Source organism: Leucoraja erinacea, chromosome 31 (genome assembly GCF_028641065.1).
Source record: "Leucoraja erinacea ecotype New England chromosome 31, Leri_hhj_1, whole genome shotgun sequence".
NCBI classification, from domain to species: Eukaryota; Metazoa; Chordata; class Chondrichthyes; order Rajiformes; family Rajidae; genus Leucoraja; species Leucoraja erinaceus.
In genome coordinates, this window is record NC_073407.1 from 1965386 (window position 1) to 1987749 (window position 22364).

Below are 22364 nucleotides of genomic sequence, written 5' to 3' on the forward strand. Positions count from 1 at the left end.
TTAACCTTGTAAACCTACACTGCACTCGTTCAATAGCAAGAATGTCCTTGCTCAAATTAGGGGACCAAAACTGCACACAATACTCCAGGTGTGGTCTCATTAGGGCCCTGCAGATCAAAAGCTATCAACAAAGTCTTAAAAAGTTAAATACTAAAATACCAGACAAGTAGGTTATTGTACTGTGTAATGGAGATATAGAAAGTTATGAAAAATGAGAAATAATGACTTTTTTCTTGCATTTACTACCAGCTGGAATATCTGAAGATGCTGAATACAATGACGTTATATTTACAACCTCACCATATTTAATCTACTTGGTGGGAACTCCTCTCTTTGTCAAACCTCAGATTCCATACCAAATCATCGTAAGTAGAAGGAGTTACATTTTTAGCATCCGTAGCATGAATCTAATCTATTTAATCGATTGCATTTGTTCTTCCCACTTTCTTATATTTGGGGGAGGGGGCGCTGTCCTGATCACGGCTGCCCAGCCAGCAACTGTCTGTCTTTTCATCTTTTTATTTTTTATTTTAGTTAGTTAAAGTGTTTTGTTTGGAGGTCTAGACTTTTTTATGTGGGGGGGGTGGGGGGAAACTACCTTTCAGGGTCCCTACCTGGTCGGAGAGGCAGCTTTTCTCCGGGCTGCAGCTTCGACCCGTCCTCGCGGCCTACCAGCGGGCCTGGAGCGGCGTTTCCTGTCGGGGACCGCCAAGAACCTCGGCTTCAGTGGCGGCACAGCGCTGAAGCGCTATCGCGGAGCGGGCGATGCCTTGCCCGGGTCGCCGCGCTGGAACTCCGGTGAGCTGAGACCGCCGGGAACAACATCGCAGAGCTGCGGGACTGTGGAGCGGCCAGCTGCAGGCGGTGGCGCTGAACTTTACATCGGGAGCCTGGGATCTCTAGATGAGATCGCCAGTTGTGGAGCTCCAACCGGCGCGGCCTTGTTGTCTTCGGAAGCCGCGGCCTCCAGTACGGAAGCAGCCGTTCCAGGGTTCCCAAGCCACTGAGAAGACTCTCCCGATGACGGAGCAACATCACCCGGCGAGAACGGCCTGGAACATCGGGCCTCCGTAGAGGCAACTGTGGAGGCCTCAATAGGCCCGACTATGGGTGAACTGGGGTTGGGGACTGGACTTTGTGCCTTCCCTCATAATGGGAACCATTGTGGGGGGATGTTCTTTATGTTTAAAACTCTTATTAATGTTATGTCTGTATTCCTTCTTTATGTGCTGCAAAATGGCAAGAAGCATTTCACTTCACTACATGTAGGTGTATGTGAATGTGACCAATAAAATACCTTTGATACCTTTGATTGATATTTGCAATGTTACAGTTTAAATTTAATGCACAATCCCATTGGAGCAACACACTAGGTAGCACCAATCTCTAATTACTTGAGATGAACTAGAAAAATCTCGTGGTCTTGCTTGTTTATAATTTTGCAAAGGTTCAAACAGGGCACCAGTTGTTAATAACTGATTGCACTTTGGAACGGTGACTACAATGGGAATGACCTCTCATTTTGTATTTAAAGAGAAGGTCAGATTCTACACAAAGTATAACACATTTTCCTTTCATTGGCCCAAAACTGCTGCAGTGTTTCCGATTTTGAAAGTATTTTTATTGCTCTTCAATGGAAATGTAAATCAATAACAAGGGTAGGTTACTTCAAATAGTGCGTTGCTTGAGGTAATTTCTCAGTGTTCAGCTTTATAGGGAGTATAGTACGGTGCAAATGAATCTTATGCCAGTGACATCATATCGGCAGCTCAGCATGGTGGAAGATTTTTGTTTTGCGACACAGTGTTACTGCCTCACAACTGCTGCCTCACAGCTCCAATGACATACATTCAGTCCTGACCTTAAGTGGTGGAGTCATAGAGTCAGACAGCTCTTCGGCCAACTTGTCCGATACCCCATCCAAGCTCGATACCCCATTTGCTCACGTTTGGCCCATATCCCTACAAACATTTGTTGCCCATATATCTATCCAAATGTCTTTTAAATATTGTTATAGTATCTGTCTCAACTACCTCCTCTGCCAGCTAGTTCCATTCACCCACCACACTGGAGTGAAAAAGTTGCCCCTCAGGTTTGTATTTAATCTTGCCCCCTTACATTAAACCTGTGTCCTCTTTTTTTTAAATCTCCCTATCCTGTAAAAGACTATGCATTTACTCTATCTATCCCCCTCATGATTTTATACACCTCTACAACATCACTGCTGATCCTCCTGTGCTCCAAGGACTAAAGTCCCACCTTGCCCAATTTCCTATAGCTCAGTACTTCAGGTCCTGTCAACATCTGTACCCTGGAACATTAAGATGCTGTCCTGTCCCTCCCTTAGCCATGTTTCTGTATTCCATATATATTCCATATATAACAGTATTCCACATTAAAATTCTCAATTGGGGCAAGGCCAACGTTGATGATATTAGACTGGCACTCACTCCAGTTAATTGGAGCACGTTGTTTACAGGAAAATGAACGTCTAGAAAGTGGAATGTTTTTAAAAGTGGGCTGACGAGAGTTCAGGGCAGGCATGTTGCTGCTAAATTGAAGGCGAGGCAGGTGGGCTCTGGCAGATGATATTAAGGATAATCCAAAGAGATTTTATAGGTACATTAAAGGAAAGAGGCTAACCCGAGGGAGAATAACACCCCTCAGCAATCAAAGAGGTCATTATGGATTGAAATGTGAAAAAATGTCCCCATCTACAGGTAACGACTCTTTATAATTTTCTTCCCAAACAGGCTGTGGGGGCTCAGTAGAGTACATTCATCAGAGATTGATAGATTGTTAAACAGCACGTGAATCAAAGGATAAGGAATGCGCAAGAAAGTGGAGCTTAGTTAAAAGATTAAGCATAATCTTTACTTTGGCCATTTGAGTCAAATTTCTTATTCCTGCTTCAATTTCCTCTGTCCTTGTGGATGCAGTATATTGAATCTCACATTTCTATGGGAAATACAGTTTATAATACATTGGATTCTATTTCATCTCATGTTAACTTTTTTAACAGGTCCAAGTAAAAGACATTTTAGAAAATCCAGTTGGAGGAATTATGGTTGAACTTTCAGCCAATGCAGTTTTTGATGATGGTCAAAGACAAGAAGTGATTGTACCAGATTCGATAAGAAGGCAGCAGACAGGAAGAGGCGATGGAACAGTATTGTTCAGCATCCCTGTTCCAGGAGATCTTCAAGAATTAGAATTTACGGTCAGTAGATGAAAATTTGAGATACCAATCAAGACAGTTCAGCATAATTTGCAGTCTGTGGTACAGGGATTTGATTAGTAAAGGTGATATGACACATTTGTTGCAACACTGAAAGCACATGTTGGTCACTTTTTTAATCCAGAAGATAGAAACATTTTGGACAGTCACGGTGGCGCAGCGGTAGAGTTGCTGCCTTACAGCGAAGGCAGCGCCAGACGACCCGAGTTTGATCCCGACTATAGGTGCTGTCTGTACAGAGTTTGTACGTTCTCCCTGTGACCTTCCGTGGCTTTTCTCCGAGATCTTCGGTTTCCTCCCACATTCCAAAGACATACAGGTTTATAGGTTAATTGGCTTGGTAAATGTAAAAATTGTCCTAGTGGGTGTAGGATAGTATTAATTTGCGGGGATCGCTAGTCGGCACGGACCCGGTGGACCGAAGGGCCTGTTTCCGCTCTGCATCTTTAAAACTTAAAAATAAAACATAGCTTATGACAATTACTGGCATGTTTAAATATAACATTTTATAATTAACAATGTAGGATGAGAAACAATAGGTTGTGGAACATGACCAACGTCATTAAATCTTAATCTAACCATTGATCTTATGTGATATTTTGCACTGACAATGTTTTAATATTTATGTGCATTATTTTTTAAAGAATTTCCCATATTTGGTTCCAAATTTGTTTGCATATTTGGGTCTCAACACGGAATATGGTGGTCTCCACAATTGTACTTGTTACGATAATCAGAATGAAGTGAGTGAGTGTAGTTTAGGGTAATCTGCCTTCATTTCTTTCATTCGTGTGGAAAGGGCAATAAGCAGAATTTTAGCAAATAGTTCATACCTTACCATGGCACGTCTCAGTGAACGTTCTTTGTGTGTCGTGTCTGAGATGCGCATTGGATAACAAAGGACGTTTATAAAAAATGGATTTGATTTGAAAGTCTAAATGAACATTATTGTAACGCAAGACGTGCCAATCTGACAAGACAGCCACAGACTTTGATTGCATAACTTGGTTCTAATATCACACTGGTGCAGTAATCTACAGAATTAAACAGTCATAGAGTGATACACTGTAGAAAAAGACCCTTCGGCCCAACTTGCCCACACTGGGCAGCATGTCCCAGCTACATTAGTCCCACCTGCTCGCATTTGGTCCATATCTCTCCAAACCTGTCCTATCTATGAACCTGTGTTTAAGAAGGAACTGCAGATGCTGGAGAATTGAAGGTACACAAAAAAGCTGGAGAAACTCAGCGGGTGCAGCAGCATCTATGGAGCGAAGGAAATAGGCAACGTTTCGGGACCTGGCCAATCGATCCAGATCCTGCTGCAATCTTTCACAACCATCTTCACTTTCTGCAAAAGCACTCACATTTGTATGTTGTCAACCAAATCATTGATGTAGATGACAAACAGTAACGGCTCAGCACCAAATCCTGAGTCCTGAGACCACTAGTCACAGGCCTCCAATCCGAGAAGCAATTTTTCCACCATCACTCTCTGCTTCCTTCTATGGAGCCAATTTGCTATCCATTCAACTACCTCTCCTTGAATCCCATGCGATGTACCTTTTTCTGCACTTTTTATCAATTGTTGCTCATATATGACTCCAGAACTATATCTGGTTGATTCATAATTGCTTCCTCAATTGGGAGCCATTAGTGAAGGGCGGGTCATGCTGATGTATTGTGCATAAATTATTTTTTTTTAATCTACTTTTCCTGTTGAAGCCCGAGTTAATTTGTTTGCCCAATGATATCATTGTGCCAAGACGCACAAATGTAAAAGGTGTAATCTACTGCATAAGGGCAATGTTTAGCCACACATGCTCAAGATGATAAAGGAATTCTCATTCTCATAAGAGTAGTTTAAAAGTTTGTGTTAAAATATGTTACTGTTTCTGTGAGATGCATGGACTTAAAATTTAATCTGTCCTTTGTTCCAAAGTTTCCTTGTTATCGTCAGTGCAGACAGTAGATTTTTATTGTGCAGATAGATGATCTTGTGAGATTTTTATGCTCATGGAATTTCAAGACATATTTAAGCCCAATTTATTTCACTTTTTGTAGATTCGGACCGCTCTTGAGGATGAATACCCTGTCTCCAAGACATTCACAGCAAAAGCTTATCACTCACAATCTCAAAGCTACTTATACATTATGTGGGTGGCAGGTTTCCAAAAATTCCACGTTGGCACAGATCTTAGTGTGAACCTTTTTGCAAGTAGTCCATACTTCAGTAAAATAGGACACTTCCACTATCAGGTAAAAATGGTTTATTATTGATCATATGTATCTCGTATGGATTCACTTGAATCGCTTTTATATCGTAAATCTTGGAATATTTGATATTGGTTTGCAGATTTGTCAATTGTTGCCAAACACTGTATGTATGCAATGTAGTTCTGCCCATCACACTTCTGATGAAACTCTGTGAACCAGTTCACATTGCCATATTTGAATCAATATTCAGGCAGCATAAAAGCTCTGTCTGGGAGTAGTGCTATGAACAGATGCAGTATTGGATGTGCCACTTAGATCAAACATCACCCAGTCTACGTTTGGTCTCGCCAATGTACTGTATAAGAGTCCACGAATAGAACAATGGATACAATAGATGAGGTTGGAGGAGGTGTAAGTGAACCTCTGCCTAACCTGAAAAGACTCGGAGTCCCTAGACAGAGTCAAGGGAGGAGGTATTGGGACAGGTGTTGCATCTCCTGTGGTTTCAGGAGAAGGAACCTGGCGAGGGGGTTGTTTGGGTGGGAAGGGATGTGTTAACCAGAGGGTTGCAGAAGGAATGGTCTTGGTGGAAGGCGGAAAGGGGTGGAGATGGGAAAATGTGAATAGTGGTGAGATTACGTTGTAGGTGGCAAACATGTCGGGGGATTATGTGTTGTATGCAACAGCTGATGGGATGAAAGGTAAGAACTAGGGTGACTCTGCGACTAAGGGGAGCGGGAGCAAGGGTGGAGCTGTGGGATACTGAGGAGACATGAGTGAGGGCCTCGTCTATGATGGAAGAGGAGAACTCTGTAAAGAATTAGGACATCTTGGATGACGTGGTATGGAACGCCTCATCTTGGGTGGGGGCGTAGGGGAACTCATTGAGGTGGGGATCTAGGGAAATAAAGGTGAGGCCTCTGTTGGTGACAGACCATTCCATATCGGAAATGGGGAGGTCATGGGTGATGGTGAAGACACAGCAAGGGTGCGGGTTGGTCAAAGGAGGGCCAGGGAATATACGGAGGTTGAGACGAGGTCCTGTGGGGTGATGTGCGGAAATGTGTAAATCTGCAGCAAGGGCTGGTGAGGGTCTACAAGATAAAACCAGGGTGACCATGGGTTAAGCGGTAAGCAAGGTTATCCTGTCAATGAGTGAAGGGGTGCAGCTAGACAAAATAATGCGTGAGTTGCAAAACGCTTTCCTAGCCGGTCAGGGTCGGCATGTCGTACATTCCCAGAGAGAGAGAAAAAGAATGAGAAGGAAAGTTTAAAAAAGTTGAACTAATATTAAAGGTAGATGGTCCAGAAGCCTGCAGTATGCACAGACAGACATGGTGTTTCAGGGATCCAAATGGTCTTTCCAGGCATTGGAGCTCTCTGTGACAGTACAGAGGCTGCAGACCAAAAGGTAAGGGTGGGAATGGGATGAGGAATTGAATTGGCAGTGACTAGAAGCTCCAGGTCACCCCTGCATGCTGCACACCAATATTCACAGAACCAATACCCAATACACAGCAACAACAAGAAGGGTCTAAAGAAGGGTTTCGGCCCGAAATGTTTCCTTCGCTCCATAGATGCTGCCGCACCCGCTGAGTTTCTCCAGCAACTTTGTCTACCACAGCAACAAAATGTGTTTCTATCACCCAATCTGGATTTAGTATCTCCAGTGTGGAGAAGACCACGTTGTGTACTCTGAATGCAGCACACTAGACCACTGGATTGCCAGAAGTGCAAGTGAATTGCTGCTACAGCTGGAAAGACTATACGGACTCCGGTTCATGGGAAGGGAAGAGATGAAAGGACAAATGCATCAGCACCTGCTTTTGCAAGAGAAAGTGCTATAAGAATTGAAGGTGGTTGGTGGTAACAGGAGAATGGACCAGTGAGTCAGGAAAGGAATGTATTGCTGTTATGGGGAGCAGAGCTGAAGTATCTGGTTGCTGATGGAATGTCTTTGAATATGGTGGAAGTTGCAGAAAATGACCTATTGCGTGCAGAGCAGCAGGGTGGAATTTGAGGAGCAGGAGAACTCTATCAAGGTGCACATAAAGTGCGAGAGTAATTCAGCGTGGTGGGTGACATTTTGAGTCTGGACCCTTCCTCAGACTCCTTCAGACATCTGAAGAAGAGTCCCAACCCGAAACATCATCCATCCATTTTCTCCATAGATGCTGCCTGACCTTCTGAGTTACTCTAGCACTTTGTGCCTATTCTTGATATAAATCAGCATCTGCAGTTCTTGTTGCTACATTTTGGGAACTCTATCCTTGTTTATTTCTGTTCTGGAGGAGAGGGGGTGAGAATAGGTGAAAGTAGTGGATCCAGAAATTGAAAGTGATGTGGTCAAGAGCTTCAGACAGTTAATTAATCACAAACATAAGTTGTTTATGGATTGAAGGTCACTCCACTATTTCTCAAAGAAAAACACACCTGGAGGCAAAGCTCATGTGGAAAATACTGACCTAAAGAATAAATGATGGATGGGGGGGGGGAACACATTTGGCATGGGAGGAGAATAGCTCAACAACTCATTGACAGCATGATATGTGTGGTCTCTTCAATGATACTCATTTTTGGCCAAAAGCCCAAGGATCTCCAACACTGAGATGTATATGTATGTACATGATAAATTGCACAGAATGCAATTGCAGAATAATGTGCATAATATTGAAAAGGTCTCTTTAATAACCAAGTATTTCCTGCTGTTTGGCAGGACCTACTTCTGCAGGTGAAAAATAATTTCACCATGACAACATTGTGCCATCTATATTTTAACTGAAAATAAAAACTCGGCATTAAGGAAGGATAGACACAAAATGCTGGAGTAACTCTGTGGATAGTAGACAGGCAGCATCTCTGGATAGAAGGAATGGGTGAAGTTTCAGGTCAAGACCCTTCTTCAGAAGGAAATTCAGTGTCAGAACAAGTCCCCCAAACAATAATTTGGTTGCATCAGATTTTGCTATAATTTTCTTTTCTCTAAATTATATTATAGATCTGTGCTCTGATTATGTCAAAGATTACAATATCTGCACACAGTAATTGTGTTTTCATATATTCCACATCATATTATTTACTGTGAATTTTCATGTTAATCTAGGTGATATCAAAAGGAAAAATAATTTCATTTGGAACAAAAGTCCGCCCAGAAAATAACCAGATTTTCAGCCTGAATATTCCCATCACTAGGGAAATGATTCCTTCTGCACGCCTGATTGCATATTATATAGTAACTGGAGAAAACAAGGCTGAACTGGTTGTTGATTCTATATGGTTTGAGGTGGTAGAGAACTGCGTAAGCGAACAACAGGTAGGTTACAGTTGGGTTTCTAGTCCAGGTAGAATGTGTGCCATTTAAATCATGATAATTGTAATTAAATGTACAGCACAATACTTTATGAATGATATGCTCTTCTTAAGGTTTAGGTTTGTTATTGCACATTTGTTTACCGAGATATCAAGTGCACTGTGCCACCCGATATTTACAGGCTGCACTGCGGTGCAGCGGCAGCACCAGGGACCCGACTTTGATCCTGACTACGGGTGCTTGTCTGTACGGAGTTTGTACATTCATCCCGTGATCTGCGTGGGTTTTCTCCGAGATCTTCGGTTTTCTTCTACACTCCAAAGACATATAGATTTGTAGGTTAATTGGCTTGGTATAAATGTGAGTTATCCCTTTTGTGTGTAGGACAGTGTTAGTATGTGGGGATCGCTTGTCCGTGTGGACTCAGTGGGCCGCAGGGCCTGTTTCCGCGCTGTATCTCTAAATTAAACAATAAAAAGCTTTTGTTTTGTTTGCTATCCAATCAAATCCGATAATACTATACATGAATACAAACAAGCCATCATGTACGTATACCAGTTAGAGCGAAGTGAAAAATACCAGTGAGCAGAGAGGAAAAAGTCCAATAATAAACATAAATCTAAACCTTGATTATAGAAACATAGAAAATAGGTGCAGGAGTAGGCCATTCGGCCCATCGAGCCTGCACCACCATTCAATATGATCATGGCTGATCATCTAACTCAGTATCATGTACCTGCCTTCTCTCCATACCCCCTGATCCCTTTAGCCACAAGGGCCACATCTAACTCCCTCTTAAATATAGCCAATGAACTGGCCTCAACTACCTTCTGTGGCAGAGAATTCCAGAGATTCACAACTCTCTGTGTGAAAAATGTTTTTCTCATCTCGGTCCTAAAAGATTTCCCCTTATCCTTAGACTCCTTGCTCTGGACTTCCCCAACATCGGGAACAATCCTCCTGCATCTAGCCTGTCCAACCCCTTAAGTTGGTTGTTGTTATGTTGGTTGTTTTCCCGTAGCAGCTTGAAGTATAGCACCCTGAGCACAGGATCGCCCCAGGGTTGCGTCCTCAGCCCCCTATTGTACTCCCTGTACACACATGACATTGTGGCTAGTTTCAGCTCCAACTCAATAATTAAGTTTGCTGATGACACTGTGGTGGTGGGCCTGATCTCAGACAACGATGGGAAGGCCTACCGGGAAGAGGTGGCTGATCTAGCACTCTGGTGCCAGGATAACAGCCTCCTCTTGAACATCAAAAAAACGAAGGAGCTGATCGTGGACTTTAGGAGGGCACATCATCCGAGGACGTACACACCATTGAGGATAAATGGGGATCCTGTGGATAGGGTGAACTGTTTTAAATATCTGGGAGTCCACATCTCTGAGGATATGACATGGACATCACACGCCTCAGCACTCGTGAGTAAGGCAAGGCAGCGCCTTTACCACCTCAGGCAGTTGAGGAAATTCAGAGTATCTCCCAGGATCCTCCAGTGCTTCTACGCAGCGGCTGTGGAAAGCATCTTGTCCAATAATATTACCATCTGGTTTGGGAATTGCTCTGCCCAGGACAAGAAGGCTCTGCAAAGAGTAGTACGTTCGGCCGAACGCACTATGGGAACTTCACTCGCCCCCCTGCAGGAACTATACATCAGGAGGTGCAACTCCAGAGCCAATAAAATCATGGGAGACCCCTTCCACCCCTGCAACGGATTGTTCCAGCTGCTACGGTCAGGCAAACGCCTCCGTTGCCATGCTGTGAGAACGGAGAGGTTGAGAAGGAGTTGCTTCCCAGAGGCCATTCGGACTGTAAATCTCACCAGCGACTAACTTTACTGCACGTTTTTCATTCCAATATTTAATATGTAAAAGAATATGTGTGTGTTTATGAGTGTGTTTATAGTTTGGTTGTTTGTCTTTTTGCACAAAGTCCGCGAGCATTGCCACTTTACATTTCACTGCACATCTCGTATGTGTATGTGACGAATAAACTTGACTTGACTTGACTTGAGATTGAGTCAATGGTGGGAGTCTGTCTGTGTGATGGACTGTGCCACATCCACAACTCTGCAATTTCTTACAGTCTTGAGCAGAGCTGTCCCTGAACCAAGCTGTGATGCAACCCAACAGTATGTTTATACAATGCATCTGCAGAAGAGTCGTTGGAGACATGCCATGTGTCCACAATCTCCTAAGGAAGGAAAGGAATTGGTTTGCTTTTGTGGCTGTAGTTCCAATGTGGTTAGTCCAAGTCAGATTGTTGCTAATATCTATGCCCAGGAAACTGAAGTTCTCAACCACTTCCACTTCAGCACCATTGATGCTGATTTGAGCATATATCCATCATGCTTCCTGAAGTTGATAACTAGCTCCTTCATCTTGCTGGTGTGAAGGAAAAGGTTGTTGTCCTGACACCATTTCACAAAGCCCCCAATCTCCTGCCTGTATTCCATCTCGTCATTGTTCAAGATCTGACCTACCACAGTGGTGTCATCTGCAAACTTGAAGATGTAGTTAGACTGGAATTTGGTTGTGTATGTACAGGGAATGTAGTAGGGGGCTGAGAACGCATCCTTGCATAGCACGAGTGAATTACTGTGGAAGATGTATTGTCACTGATCATCACCAATTATTCTCTGGGTCAGAAAGTTGAGGATCCAACAGATTCAGAACTGGCTTATTCAAATAAAACAGAGGATTGTGGTGGACGGTAGATATTCTCAGTTTAATTTAGTGCATAGTAAAGCCAGCAAAGTCCGATCAAGGATAGTCCGGGGGTCACCAAAGAGGTAGATGGTAGTTCAGCACTGCTCTCTGATCATGGTAGGACGATTCAGTTGCTTGATACCAGCTGGGAGAAACTATCCCTGAATCTGGTGAAGTGCATTTTCACACTTCTATACCTTTTGCCTGATGGGAAAGGGGAGAAGAGTGAGTGGCCTTGATTATGCTGCTGGCCTCGACGAGGCAGCATGAGGCATAAATGAGGTACAAATAGGTTGATCTGGTGTGATGGTCTACAATGGGTTACATCCACAATTTGCTGCAATTTCTTGCAGTCTTGGATGGAAATATTCCCAAACCAAGCTGTGATCCATCCTGATAAAATGCTTTCTATGGTGCATCTGTAGAAGTTGGTGAGAGTTATAGGGGACATGCCAAACTTCCTAAGCCTTCTAAGGAAGTAGAGGCATTAGTGTGCTTTCTTGGTCGTTGCTTCAATATGGGTGGTCCAGGAGAAATTGTTGGTGATATTGACTCTGAGGAATTTGACGTTTTCAACCATCTCTACTTCGGCACCATCAATGCAAACTGGGGTATGTTCACTTCCTGAACTCTGATCACTATCTCCTTTGTCTTGCTGACATTGAGAGAAAGGTTGTTGTCTCAACACCAGGACACAAGGTTCTGAATCTTCCTGTACTCCATCTCATCATTATTTGATATCCGGCCCACAATGGCACAAATTTGTAAATTGAATTAGATTTGTACATGGCTACACAGACGTGGGTGTACATGGAGTAAAGAAGGGGGCTGAGATAACCTTGCGGAGCACCAGTGTTGTGGATTATCATGGAGGATGATTTGTCCCCTATTCTATCTGACTGGGGTCTGTTGGTCAGGAAGTCGAGGGTCCAGTTGCAGAGATGAGTGCTGATACTAAGTCCCCCGAGTTTGGTGATAGGCTTGGTGATGATCTGGCTGTGACCTTTGCTGTTTGTGATATATATAAGTCACTTGGACATAAATGTAAATGGGTTGGCGAGTAGGTTTGCTGACAACACCAAAATTGGAGGTGTTGTAGACAGTGAGCAAGGCTGTCAGAAGATACGGTGGGATATACAGTAGATCAGCTACAGAAATGGGTGGGGAAATGGTAGATGGAGTTTAATCTGTGCAAGCGTGAGGTGTTGGACTTTAGGAGGTTGTATGCAAGGGAAAGTATACAGTTAATGGCAAGACCCTTAACAGCATTGATGTGCAGAGATATCTTGGAGTCCAAGTTTATAGCTCACTGAAGGTGGTAATTTAGTGATTGTAGATCTGCTTCTGTGGCTGGGTTGGGCGCCATCTTGGAAGCACAAATAAATAGGGTGGTAAAGAAGGCGTGTACTTTCCTTGTTTTCATTGTAAGAGGCATTGAATGTAATAGTCAGGAAGTCATGATGCAGCTCAATTGGACATTGGTTAGGCCACATTTAGAGTATTGCGTTCAGTTTAGGTCACCCCATTATTGTATTAGAAACATAGAAACATAGAAATTAGGTGCAGGAGTAGGCCATTCGGCCCTTCGAGCCTGCACCGCCATTCAATATGATCATGGCTGATCACCCAACTCAGTATCCCGTACCTGCCTTCTCTCCATACCCCCTGATTCCCTTAGCCACAAGGGCCACATCTAACTCCCTCTTAAATATAGCCAATGAACTGGCCTCAACTACCCTCTGTGGCAGAGAGTTCCAGAGATTCACCACTCTCTGTGTGAAAAAAGTTCTTCTCATCTCGGTATTGTATTGTATTCCTTTATTGTCAGTCTTTTCAGTCTGAACGAAATTTCGTGCCTTGCAGTCATAACATAGAATAAAATAACAAAACACACAATAAACCCAGATTTAACATCCACCACAGTGAGTCGACCAGGCACCTCCTTACTCTGATGGAAGGCAAAAGTCTTAAAGTCCTTGTCTCTTCCCTCCTTATTCTCCCTCTGCGTTGAGGCGATCCAGACTTCCGATGTTGTGACCCCGCGGGGTGATGGTACGTAAGTCCCGCGGCTGAATCCGAGCTCAGCGAACGGGCCGGTTCGAACTCCGCTGCCCGGGGCTGTCGAAGCTTCCGAAGCTGCCACCCTCCAGTTGCTGTCATTGCGGGAGCTCCAGAAAACAGGTCACCAACCTGGGACCTGCGAGCTCCCGACATTACCGTCCACTGGGCCCGCGGCCGTGCCTCCGAGGCTCCGAAGTCGGGTCACTGCCACCACAGCCTGATGTCGGCCAGCCTCACGTTGGTAAGTCCTGGTTGGCTCTGCCACCAGAGCTTCGAGCCATTAGGCCTCAGCAGAGACGGAGACGGGGGATACGACAAGAAAAGGTTGCATCCCCTCGAAGAGACTAAAACAAGTTTCTCCCCCCCCCCCCCCCCCCCCCCCCCCCCCCCCCCCCGCCCTTACACACCTACACAGCTACTAAAATAAAACTGTAACAACAGGGGCACGAAATAAAAAAACTAGATACAAAAAGAAAATACCAAAAGAAAAGACAAATGGACTGCAGGCGAGCCGCAGCTGCAGGGCAGCGCCGCCACTTACAGGAAAGCTGTGGAAGCTTTGGAGAAAGAAAAAAACGCTACCGTATATCGCTATGATTTTTGGTCACCTTATTCACGGTCCTCCTCCACTGAGGCAGCCCTGAGGATTTTTCCGACTGATGAAATATAAAAAAGTTATGAGTGTTTAAAAAATCTTGAGATCAGCTGATTGGTCCTCTCGCTAGGTATGTTGCAAAACCTACCTGAATCGTCACTGAGAATTTGCCCCAGCCCGTGTGTGCGATTTTGGCGCTGTTTAGAGGGGGCGGGTTTAAAACGCGATTTTTACTAGGCTGTTCCAATCGAAGATGTTCAGCCTAGTAAATCATTAACGAAAAATCGCTGAAAGACCCCATCGCAAAAGGTATTATTAGTTTTATAGGCCTCGAATAATAGTTATAATAGTTTTAAAATCACTCTCTCAAAAATCACCTCTCGCAGCCCCAGGGTTTTATAAAGCAAACAATTAAAGGTATGTACCTTATTTTTACATTAAAAGGGGCTTCTTAAGACCCCTTTATACAAAGTTTACTATAGCGAGTAGTTCATTTTGGGCTCTTTATATCCCGCAGTATTTTACTGGGCATTTGAGGGCACAAATCCAGTGCAATGTGAACGTTCTAAACCAGCGCGTTCACAGGAACCCACTGGAAAGCTGATTTAAAATGGACTTTAATTCACAGCAATTGAACACTAAATTCCTTCCATTTGGCCTATAAATTGATGTAAATGAGATTTAAAAATCATGTTTTATTGTGAATTATTTGTGAATATTATTTGGACACTTAGGCTATTTAAAAATGTTAATCATTTATTAAGAAATGGATAGATGTTTCGATCTAGTAATTGAAGTTTGAAATTAGCTACAATTGGGTAACTAACTAATTATATGCTTTAATTTCAGGTCATCCAAGTAAGAATATTTTATATTTGTTTCAGAATGGTTCAATCTATGATAACTGAAAATTTCATTCAGTTCTCTTAATTTTTAAGAAGGTTATGGGCTTTTGACTGTCCATGATCACAGCTTTTTTGTTATGTCCATAGAAAATCAATAGGGAACAAGATGCTAATTTCCGAGTATGAAAATGGCCATAACTTTTTTATTACTTGAGATATGAAAGTGAATTAGGTGTCAAATTAAACTTCTTTTTATGCTTTATCTGATAGGATAAATTGCAGACTTGATTTTTTAAATCTCAAAATTTTGTAACATTGCTACTCTCGCCTGTCAATAACCACGATGAAGGTAATGCCCCTTCCGGCGTGGGTGGGGGTGGGGAGGACTACAAAACCGCGGGTGCCTGTACGTGAGTCAGTCACTCTGGAAGATCGTGAGGGAGAGTCCACAACTGTGATTCTAAGCTGTGAATAAACTGAACTGGGAGTCTGCAATGTACTTGCAATAAATGATTTGTGAGCCCTTAATGACAATGCAATGAGTAGTTTGGAAACTTGATGGCCTGCACTCTGCTTGAAATGCTATGAAATTGAATTTGGTGGCCTGCACTCCACTTGGAATGCTATGAAATTAAATTTGATGGCCTGCACTCCGCTTGAAATGCTATGAAATTTAATTTGGTGGCCTGCACTCCGCTTGTTGAGTTGCCCGTCCAGTCCACCAGGCCTGAGTGACTGAGCTGCCAGCCTACCAGGCCTGAGTGACTTAGCTGCCAGCCCTCCAGGCCTGAGTGACTGAGCTGCCAGCCCAAGAATCCATTCAGCCCACAATGTCCATACTAGCCCTCTAGAATCCAGTCCCTTTGGCCCACAACACCCATACCGGTGCTCCAGGAAGCCCCCCCCCCCCCCCCCCCCCCACTGGCCACCAATATTGGAATTGGAGGACAGGTGAAATATTGCATTGGGGGACCAGCCCGCCCGTGTGAACATGGGTCCCAATGGGTCCCACAGTCTAGTATTATTATAAAACTCTGACCTTGGATGTTTTCTTGTTTGCTTGCTGGAACTTTTTTTTTGATTCACACCTCCTCGAAAACCTGACGCGGTAATGGTGAAATATTTCCATATTCCGGTAGAGATTTAGCTCATGATTTCAAAAATCGCCTCATCTGAAAATTTGATTCATTATTTCATGAGTTTTTTACTAAAATTGTTTACCAATCTGAGATCTATTTTGAAGTTAATGAGCTGAAGCAAGCTGGATGACGTCACAATGCCTCTGCTCCTCGCGGAAAGCTGCGCAGAATTTTCAACGTGCAGTGGCACTGTTTTCCATGAGCTGCAAGTTACATGGCCCAGCCGCCTTCCCCCCCCCCCCCCCCCCCCTCTGGGTTGAAGCCGTTGAACATGTGCTCAAGTCATGTTATCGCACCGCATTGGAAAAGTGGCCTTGGCGGCCGTCACTAATGGAGACCTCTTCTCCGTCTCCCCTGCCTCACCGTCTGTCACGCTGGTGTGTGGGCTTACCCTCGCGGAAGCCATGATGGCTGGCCCTCCACTGCTTTTCACCGTCCTCAGATCGCTCTGGGCCTCGCTGTGGTCCACGCCGGCCACAGCCTAGCTCGGGCCCGACGCTTGGTGCGGAGGCTTCTGCTCTACGACCTGGGTAGCTGCTGCCCCTACCCCTCCCCCTCCCCCCTCCCCCCTCCCTCTCTACTCCCTTCCCAGGGCAGAGAGGGGGGGGGGGGGAGTCAGGGGGGTCCTCCCCGGTGATGCCACGTCCCCCCATGGCTCAATCTCTACCCCCTCCCTCACTACCCCCTCCCCCTCCCTCTCTGCCCCCCTCCCTTTCTAGGCAGTGGTGAATATTGGGACCTATGGGTGAGTGGTGGAGTATTGCAAGCGGGAACCAGCCCTCCCCTGTGATGCCCTGCCCCCACCGCACAATCTCTACCCCCCTCCCTTGACACATGCAGATGATGAGTCTACTACACCTTATCGATAATCATGATACAGAGCATTTTCTAGAAACGCAGCCACCACACATCCCCTATTGGATTGTATTATCCTTTCTATCTTCATTTATTTAGTGTATTGGTATAGCACAGCTTATGAATAGAATTATTGGTTTTCATAAAAAATGATCTTATAATGTTCTGAAATTTTAACAGGAATTTTGAATACTTTCTTTTTATATATTTACAGGTTCAGTTGAATGTTGATAATGATATTGATCAATATAAACCAGGAGATTCAATGAATTTAAGAATCAATGCTCAACCTGAATCACTTGTTGCATTATCTTCCATTGACACAGCTGTGTATGCCGTGAAAAGCGGAAGCAAATTAACAATGAGAAAGGTTTGGTGGATTTTCATATCTGATTAAATACCAGCTTGGTAATTCCAATTAGTTATTTAAGTGGAAGATTAACACAAAATGCTGGAGTAACTCAGCAGGACAGGCTACATCTCTGGAGAGAAGGAATTAGTGAAGTTTTGGGTTGAGACCCTTCTTCAGACTAAGAGTCAGGGGAAAGGGTGACTAGAGATATGGAAATGTAAGGTGTGAAAATGACAAAGCAGACTCAAATTATCAAGGAAAAGTAGAATGGTTCATTCTTTGCTGAGGGGAAGGTGACAACGAGGCATACAATCAATAAAGTTAATCAGGAGGACAGTGAAACTAGTCGGTGAACTCGAGTGACGGAGAGAGAGGGAAAGCACTTGAAGTTAGAGCAATCAATATTCATACCACTGGGTGTAAGTTGCCCAAACGAAATATGAGGTGCTGTTCCTCCAATTTGCATTGGGCCTCACTCTTACAGTGGAAGAGGCCCAGGGCAGAAAGGTCAGTATAAGAATGAGAGGGGGAGATAAAGAGTTTAGCTACCGGGAGATTGTGTAGGCCTAGGCGGTCTGAGCGGAGGTGTTCAACAAAATGATCGCCGAGCCTGTGTTTGATTTCGCCGATATATAGGAGTTTAAATAAATGGATTTCGTATGAGGCCAGGATTAATAAATAAAATTAGGTTATTAGGTTATAGGGATAGGAGACACATTAGTTAGGGGGACAGATAGGAGATTCTGTGGCAGCAAATGGGACTCTAGAATGGTGTATGGGTTATCTGATGTTAGGCTCTAAGGCATCATGGAGCGCCTGCATAAATTCCTTCTTAAACATGCTCAGTTGCCTAAATTCCTCCAGCGATACACTTGATCCGAGCTACTGCACCTGGCTCTTGACTCCTTTTTACTGACCAGAGCCTCATTTTCTCTTGCTATGCAGGCTTCCTTACTTCCACTTGCCTTGCCCTTCAGTCTAACAGGAACGTGCTTTTGAACTCTAACTATCACATTTTGAAAAGCATCTCATTTTCCTGACATCCCTTCATCCGCAAACAACCTACTCCTATCATCTTTAGTGTTTCTGGTCTCGACCTGAAGTGTCATCTCCCCTTCTTTTCCAGAAATTCCAGAATTTAGGGATTCAGGCAGAATGCTGCCTGAATCCCTAAATTATCCCAGCACTGTGTCCTTCCTACCTTTAGCAAGTTCATTTCTAATACCATCAAAGTTGTCCTTTCCCCAATAAAGAATTTTAACTTGTGGGTCAGCCTGTCCTAAATCAGGTTTCTATTATAACTTTAATGTCCCAGACCTATCCACACACTCGGTTCATCCACCTTACTTGTCAGGCCTCTTGCATTGAAAGAAATCTAATCTAACCCAACAGTACTTCCTCGTTCCATGCCATGCTCCTGCCGATGATAGTCTGATATATATTAGTCTATGACCGATCTGCCTATGATAGAATGTTATATATCAGTCTGAAGAAGGATCTCGACCTGAAACATCACCCATTCTTTCTCTCCAGAGATGCTGCCTGTCCCGCTGAGTTACTCCAGCATTTTGTGTTTAACTTCGATTTAAACTAGCATCTGCAGTTCTTTTCTACATATGATATACTGAACTTGCTTTCATTGTTTTCCTTACCAACTTCCAGCCTCTCACCTGCCTCACACTTGCATTGGATCCTGTCTCCCTGCCAATCTACTTTGGACACTTTCGAGTAGCACTAGCAAAGCTGACTGCCAGGATATTAGTTCCCCTCCATCTCAGGCACAATTAATACCTCTTGTTCAAGTCAACTCTGCCAGAGAAGGCATCCCAAAGGTCAAACATTTGAATCCCTGCCCCCTGCAGCAAAACCTCAGCCATATATTCATCTGGCCTATCGTTCTGTTTCTACCCCTCACTAGCATGGGGCACGGGGAGAAATCTGGAGTTTATTACCCTGAGGGTCCTGCTTTTTATTTTCTTGCCTAACTCCCTGTATTCAATCTGCAGGACCTCATGCCTTCGTCTACTATGTCATTTGTGCCAATGTGCACAATATCATTTAGCTGAACCCTCCTACATGGGAATGTTTTGCAGCCACTCTGAGACATATCCTGGAATCTTGTTTGCTGCCACAGAATCTCCTGTATGTCCTCCTAACTCATAAGTCTAATAGAACATAGAACAAACCTCCTCTGGACCTTCCCAAAGTCTCCACATCATTTCTGTAATATACGACCAGAACTGCACACAATACTCCAAATAATCTTGACTAAACTCTTGTCGAGCTCATCATGACTCCTGACTCTTATATTCAATGCCCCAGCAAGTATACTATACACCTTCTTTACCACCCTATCTACTTGTGCTGCCAACTTCAGTTAGCTATGATCATGGACTCCAAGATCCCTCTGCACATCTCTCACCTACACTCTGCCTGCTTCACCTTTCCCCGCCGTGCCTCAGAGCTAGGCCCGACCACACAAACATGACCTGCTGCTCCCCTGACTGGTCACTGTCCGTCGCCCCACCCCCCTCTCCCAAAATATCCAAACAGGAAATCTGTTGCCAAGGTGAATGGCCATAGAGAACTCCTGCACTCCTTGCCTATTCCCTTTTCCTGTGGTCACTAATCTATTTCCTGCTCCAAGCCAGTGGTGACTACACAGAGACATTTCCACAAGGTAGTAATTAAGGCATTTACAATAACATTTAAAAGACATTTGGACAGATGCGTTGAAGGAAAGATTTTGAGGGATAGCGGTTAAAAGCAGACAAATGGGACTGGCTCACATGGGACATCATGGTTGACATTGGTAAATTGTGCTGAAAAGCCTGTTTCATGCTGTATGATTCTAAAAAAACTATGATTATGTCTGTACATTTTTGTTTATGGCTAGGAAACATCATATGTTTTATTAAAATGTGCTGTTTGCATTTTAGTTGTAGCATTGATCCAACGTCAGGGGGCATTTCATCAGCACATAATAACAGGCAAATGAACTCCAAGCAAGGGAGACGACATGGGGCATTAGGATAGGATAGAGGATAGGAATGGTCATCAATAGATTGCTCCAACAAATGAGTTGTAAAAAGATCTGAATGAGAGTGAGGTGGTCCATACAAAGGAAATGCACTTTGTGTAGCCTATTGGATTAGGTGAAACTTACAGCAGGTTGAGTGTGGGAACTCGACCAGGAGAATATCTGAATAATTTACATCTCTGGTCTCTCTGTATTAATGCAGAACAAACAAAAAATAATATTCACATATACTGTAGAAAGTAAAATAAATTTTACGGGGTATGGAAATGTCTTTGTGGACCAAACACAGGCTGGTGAGGCAAGCATAGATGGGTCTTATTGGTTGAAATGGACAAGTTAGGGCAAAGGGCTTGTTTCTATGCCGTATGACTCTGTGACTCTAAGTATTGTCATTCTTCATACAGGTACTTCTTGATGCTGAGAAGCATGATCTTGGATGCGGAGCTGGAGGGGGAGCGAATAACGCTGATGTGTTCAGGAATGCTGGTTTGATGTTTATGACCAATGCCAATGCCAAAGCTTTGCCAGTTACTGGTAACTAAACAATAACATCAATATTTTGTAAATAAGTATGCAAATATATGCACGTACTTTCTAAGAGACGTTATGATCTAGAAATTCTATTACATATTGTAAAATGTATGTGTGCTATACAAAATAATTTGTTGGAACATTAGTGAAAATGGTCCCTGAAAAACATAAAAAAGTTTCCATGTCATTTGTGCTTATGTATGGAGACAACTAGATAAATGTGATATGTCTAATAGCATTTACATTTTCACAAAGCAAAATATATTTATTTTCAGAGCCTACAGATAGAGTGAGCAACTTATACATAAACAATATTTCACAATAAATATCCTTACACATGATTTAAAAAGATGTCTCAGGTTTTGGAGCCAGAGCTTGGAATAAAATACAAATAAGGTTCTATCAAGTCTTGGTGGCACCGAAGGAGCAAAGGCTTTTGTATTTACAAAGTTTCAAAGTTAGCAAGGCTTGTTTTATAGGCTCACAATCCCTTAGTCACGGAGTTATACAGCATGAAAACAGCCCCCTAGGCCCAACTTGACCATGCCAATAAAGTCCCATCTACACTAATTGCCTCACATCCCAATAAACCTTTCCTATCCAAGAGTCGAGAGTGTTTTATTGTTGTATGTCCCAGATTGAACAATGAAATTCTTACTTGCTGCAGCATTACAGAATATAAAAACGTAGTACACTGTAAATATGATCTTCTTGTGTATGGCGTGCACAGCCTAAAGTTGTAGGACAACTTGTTCTATTTGATCTTATTTGATTGCGCACGGCAGGTTGATTGCATTAGTTGAAACAGGGCGGACCACGTGAAGGTTGCAATCTCCCACCTCAACAATATGATAAATGAGAGATTGAAAAACAAGTTCAGTGTGTATATATACACATACTCACAAGTACACACACACATACAGTGCATTCAGAAAATATTCAGACCCCTTCACCTTTTCCACATTTTGTTACGTTACAGTTTTATTCTAAAATGGATTACTTTCATTTTTTTTATCATCAATCTACACACAATACCCCATAATAAAAAAGCAAAAAGTGGTGTTTAGCAATTTTTGCAAAGTAATTAAAAATAAATAACTGAAATATTACATTAACATAAGTATTCAGACCCTTTACTCAGTACTTTGTTGAGGCACCTTTGGCGTTTAGCGATTACAGCCTCAAGTCTTCTTGGGTATGACGCTACATGCTTGGCACACCTGTATTTGGGTAATTTCTCCCATTCTTCTCTGCAGATCTTCTCAAGCTCTGTCAGGTTGGATGGGGAGCGTTGATGCACAGCTATTTTCAGGTCCCTCCAGTGATTTTCGATCGGGTTCAAGTCCAGGCTCTGGATGGGCCACTCAGGAACATTCACAGACTTGTCACGAAGCCACTCTTGTGTTGTCTTGGCTGTGTGCTTAGGGTCGTTGTCCTGTTGGAAGGTGAACCTCTGCCCCAGTCTGAAGT

The 22364-nt window shown here is 43.4% G+C and overlaps 1 protein-coding gene across 1 annotated transcript in view; it reads left to right on the forward strand.

Moving 5' to 3' along the window:
• c5 (complement component 5) overlaps nt 1–22364 on the forward strand; it is a 148573-nt gene that overhangs the window by 14675 nt on the left and 111534 nt on the right. The window contains exons 4-9 of the mRNA XM_055659724.1: nt 250–365; nt 3023–3220; nt 5303–5497; nt 8559–8768; nt 17186–17341; nt 20768–20897. Coding sequence (XP_055515699.1) covers nt 250–365; nt 3023–3220; nt 5303–5497; nt 8559–8768; nt 17186–17341; nt 20768–20897 — 1005 coding nt within the window. The remainder of the gene's footprint in view (nt 1–249; nt 366–3022; nt 3221–5302; nt 5498–8558; nt 8769–17185; nt 17342–20767; nt 20898–22364) is intronic.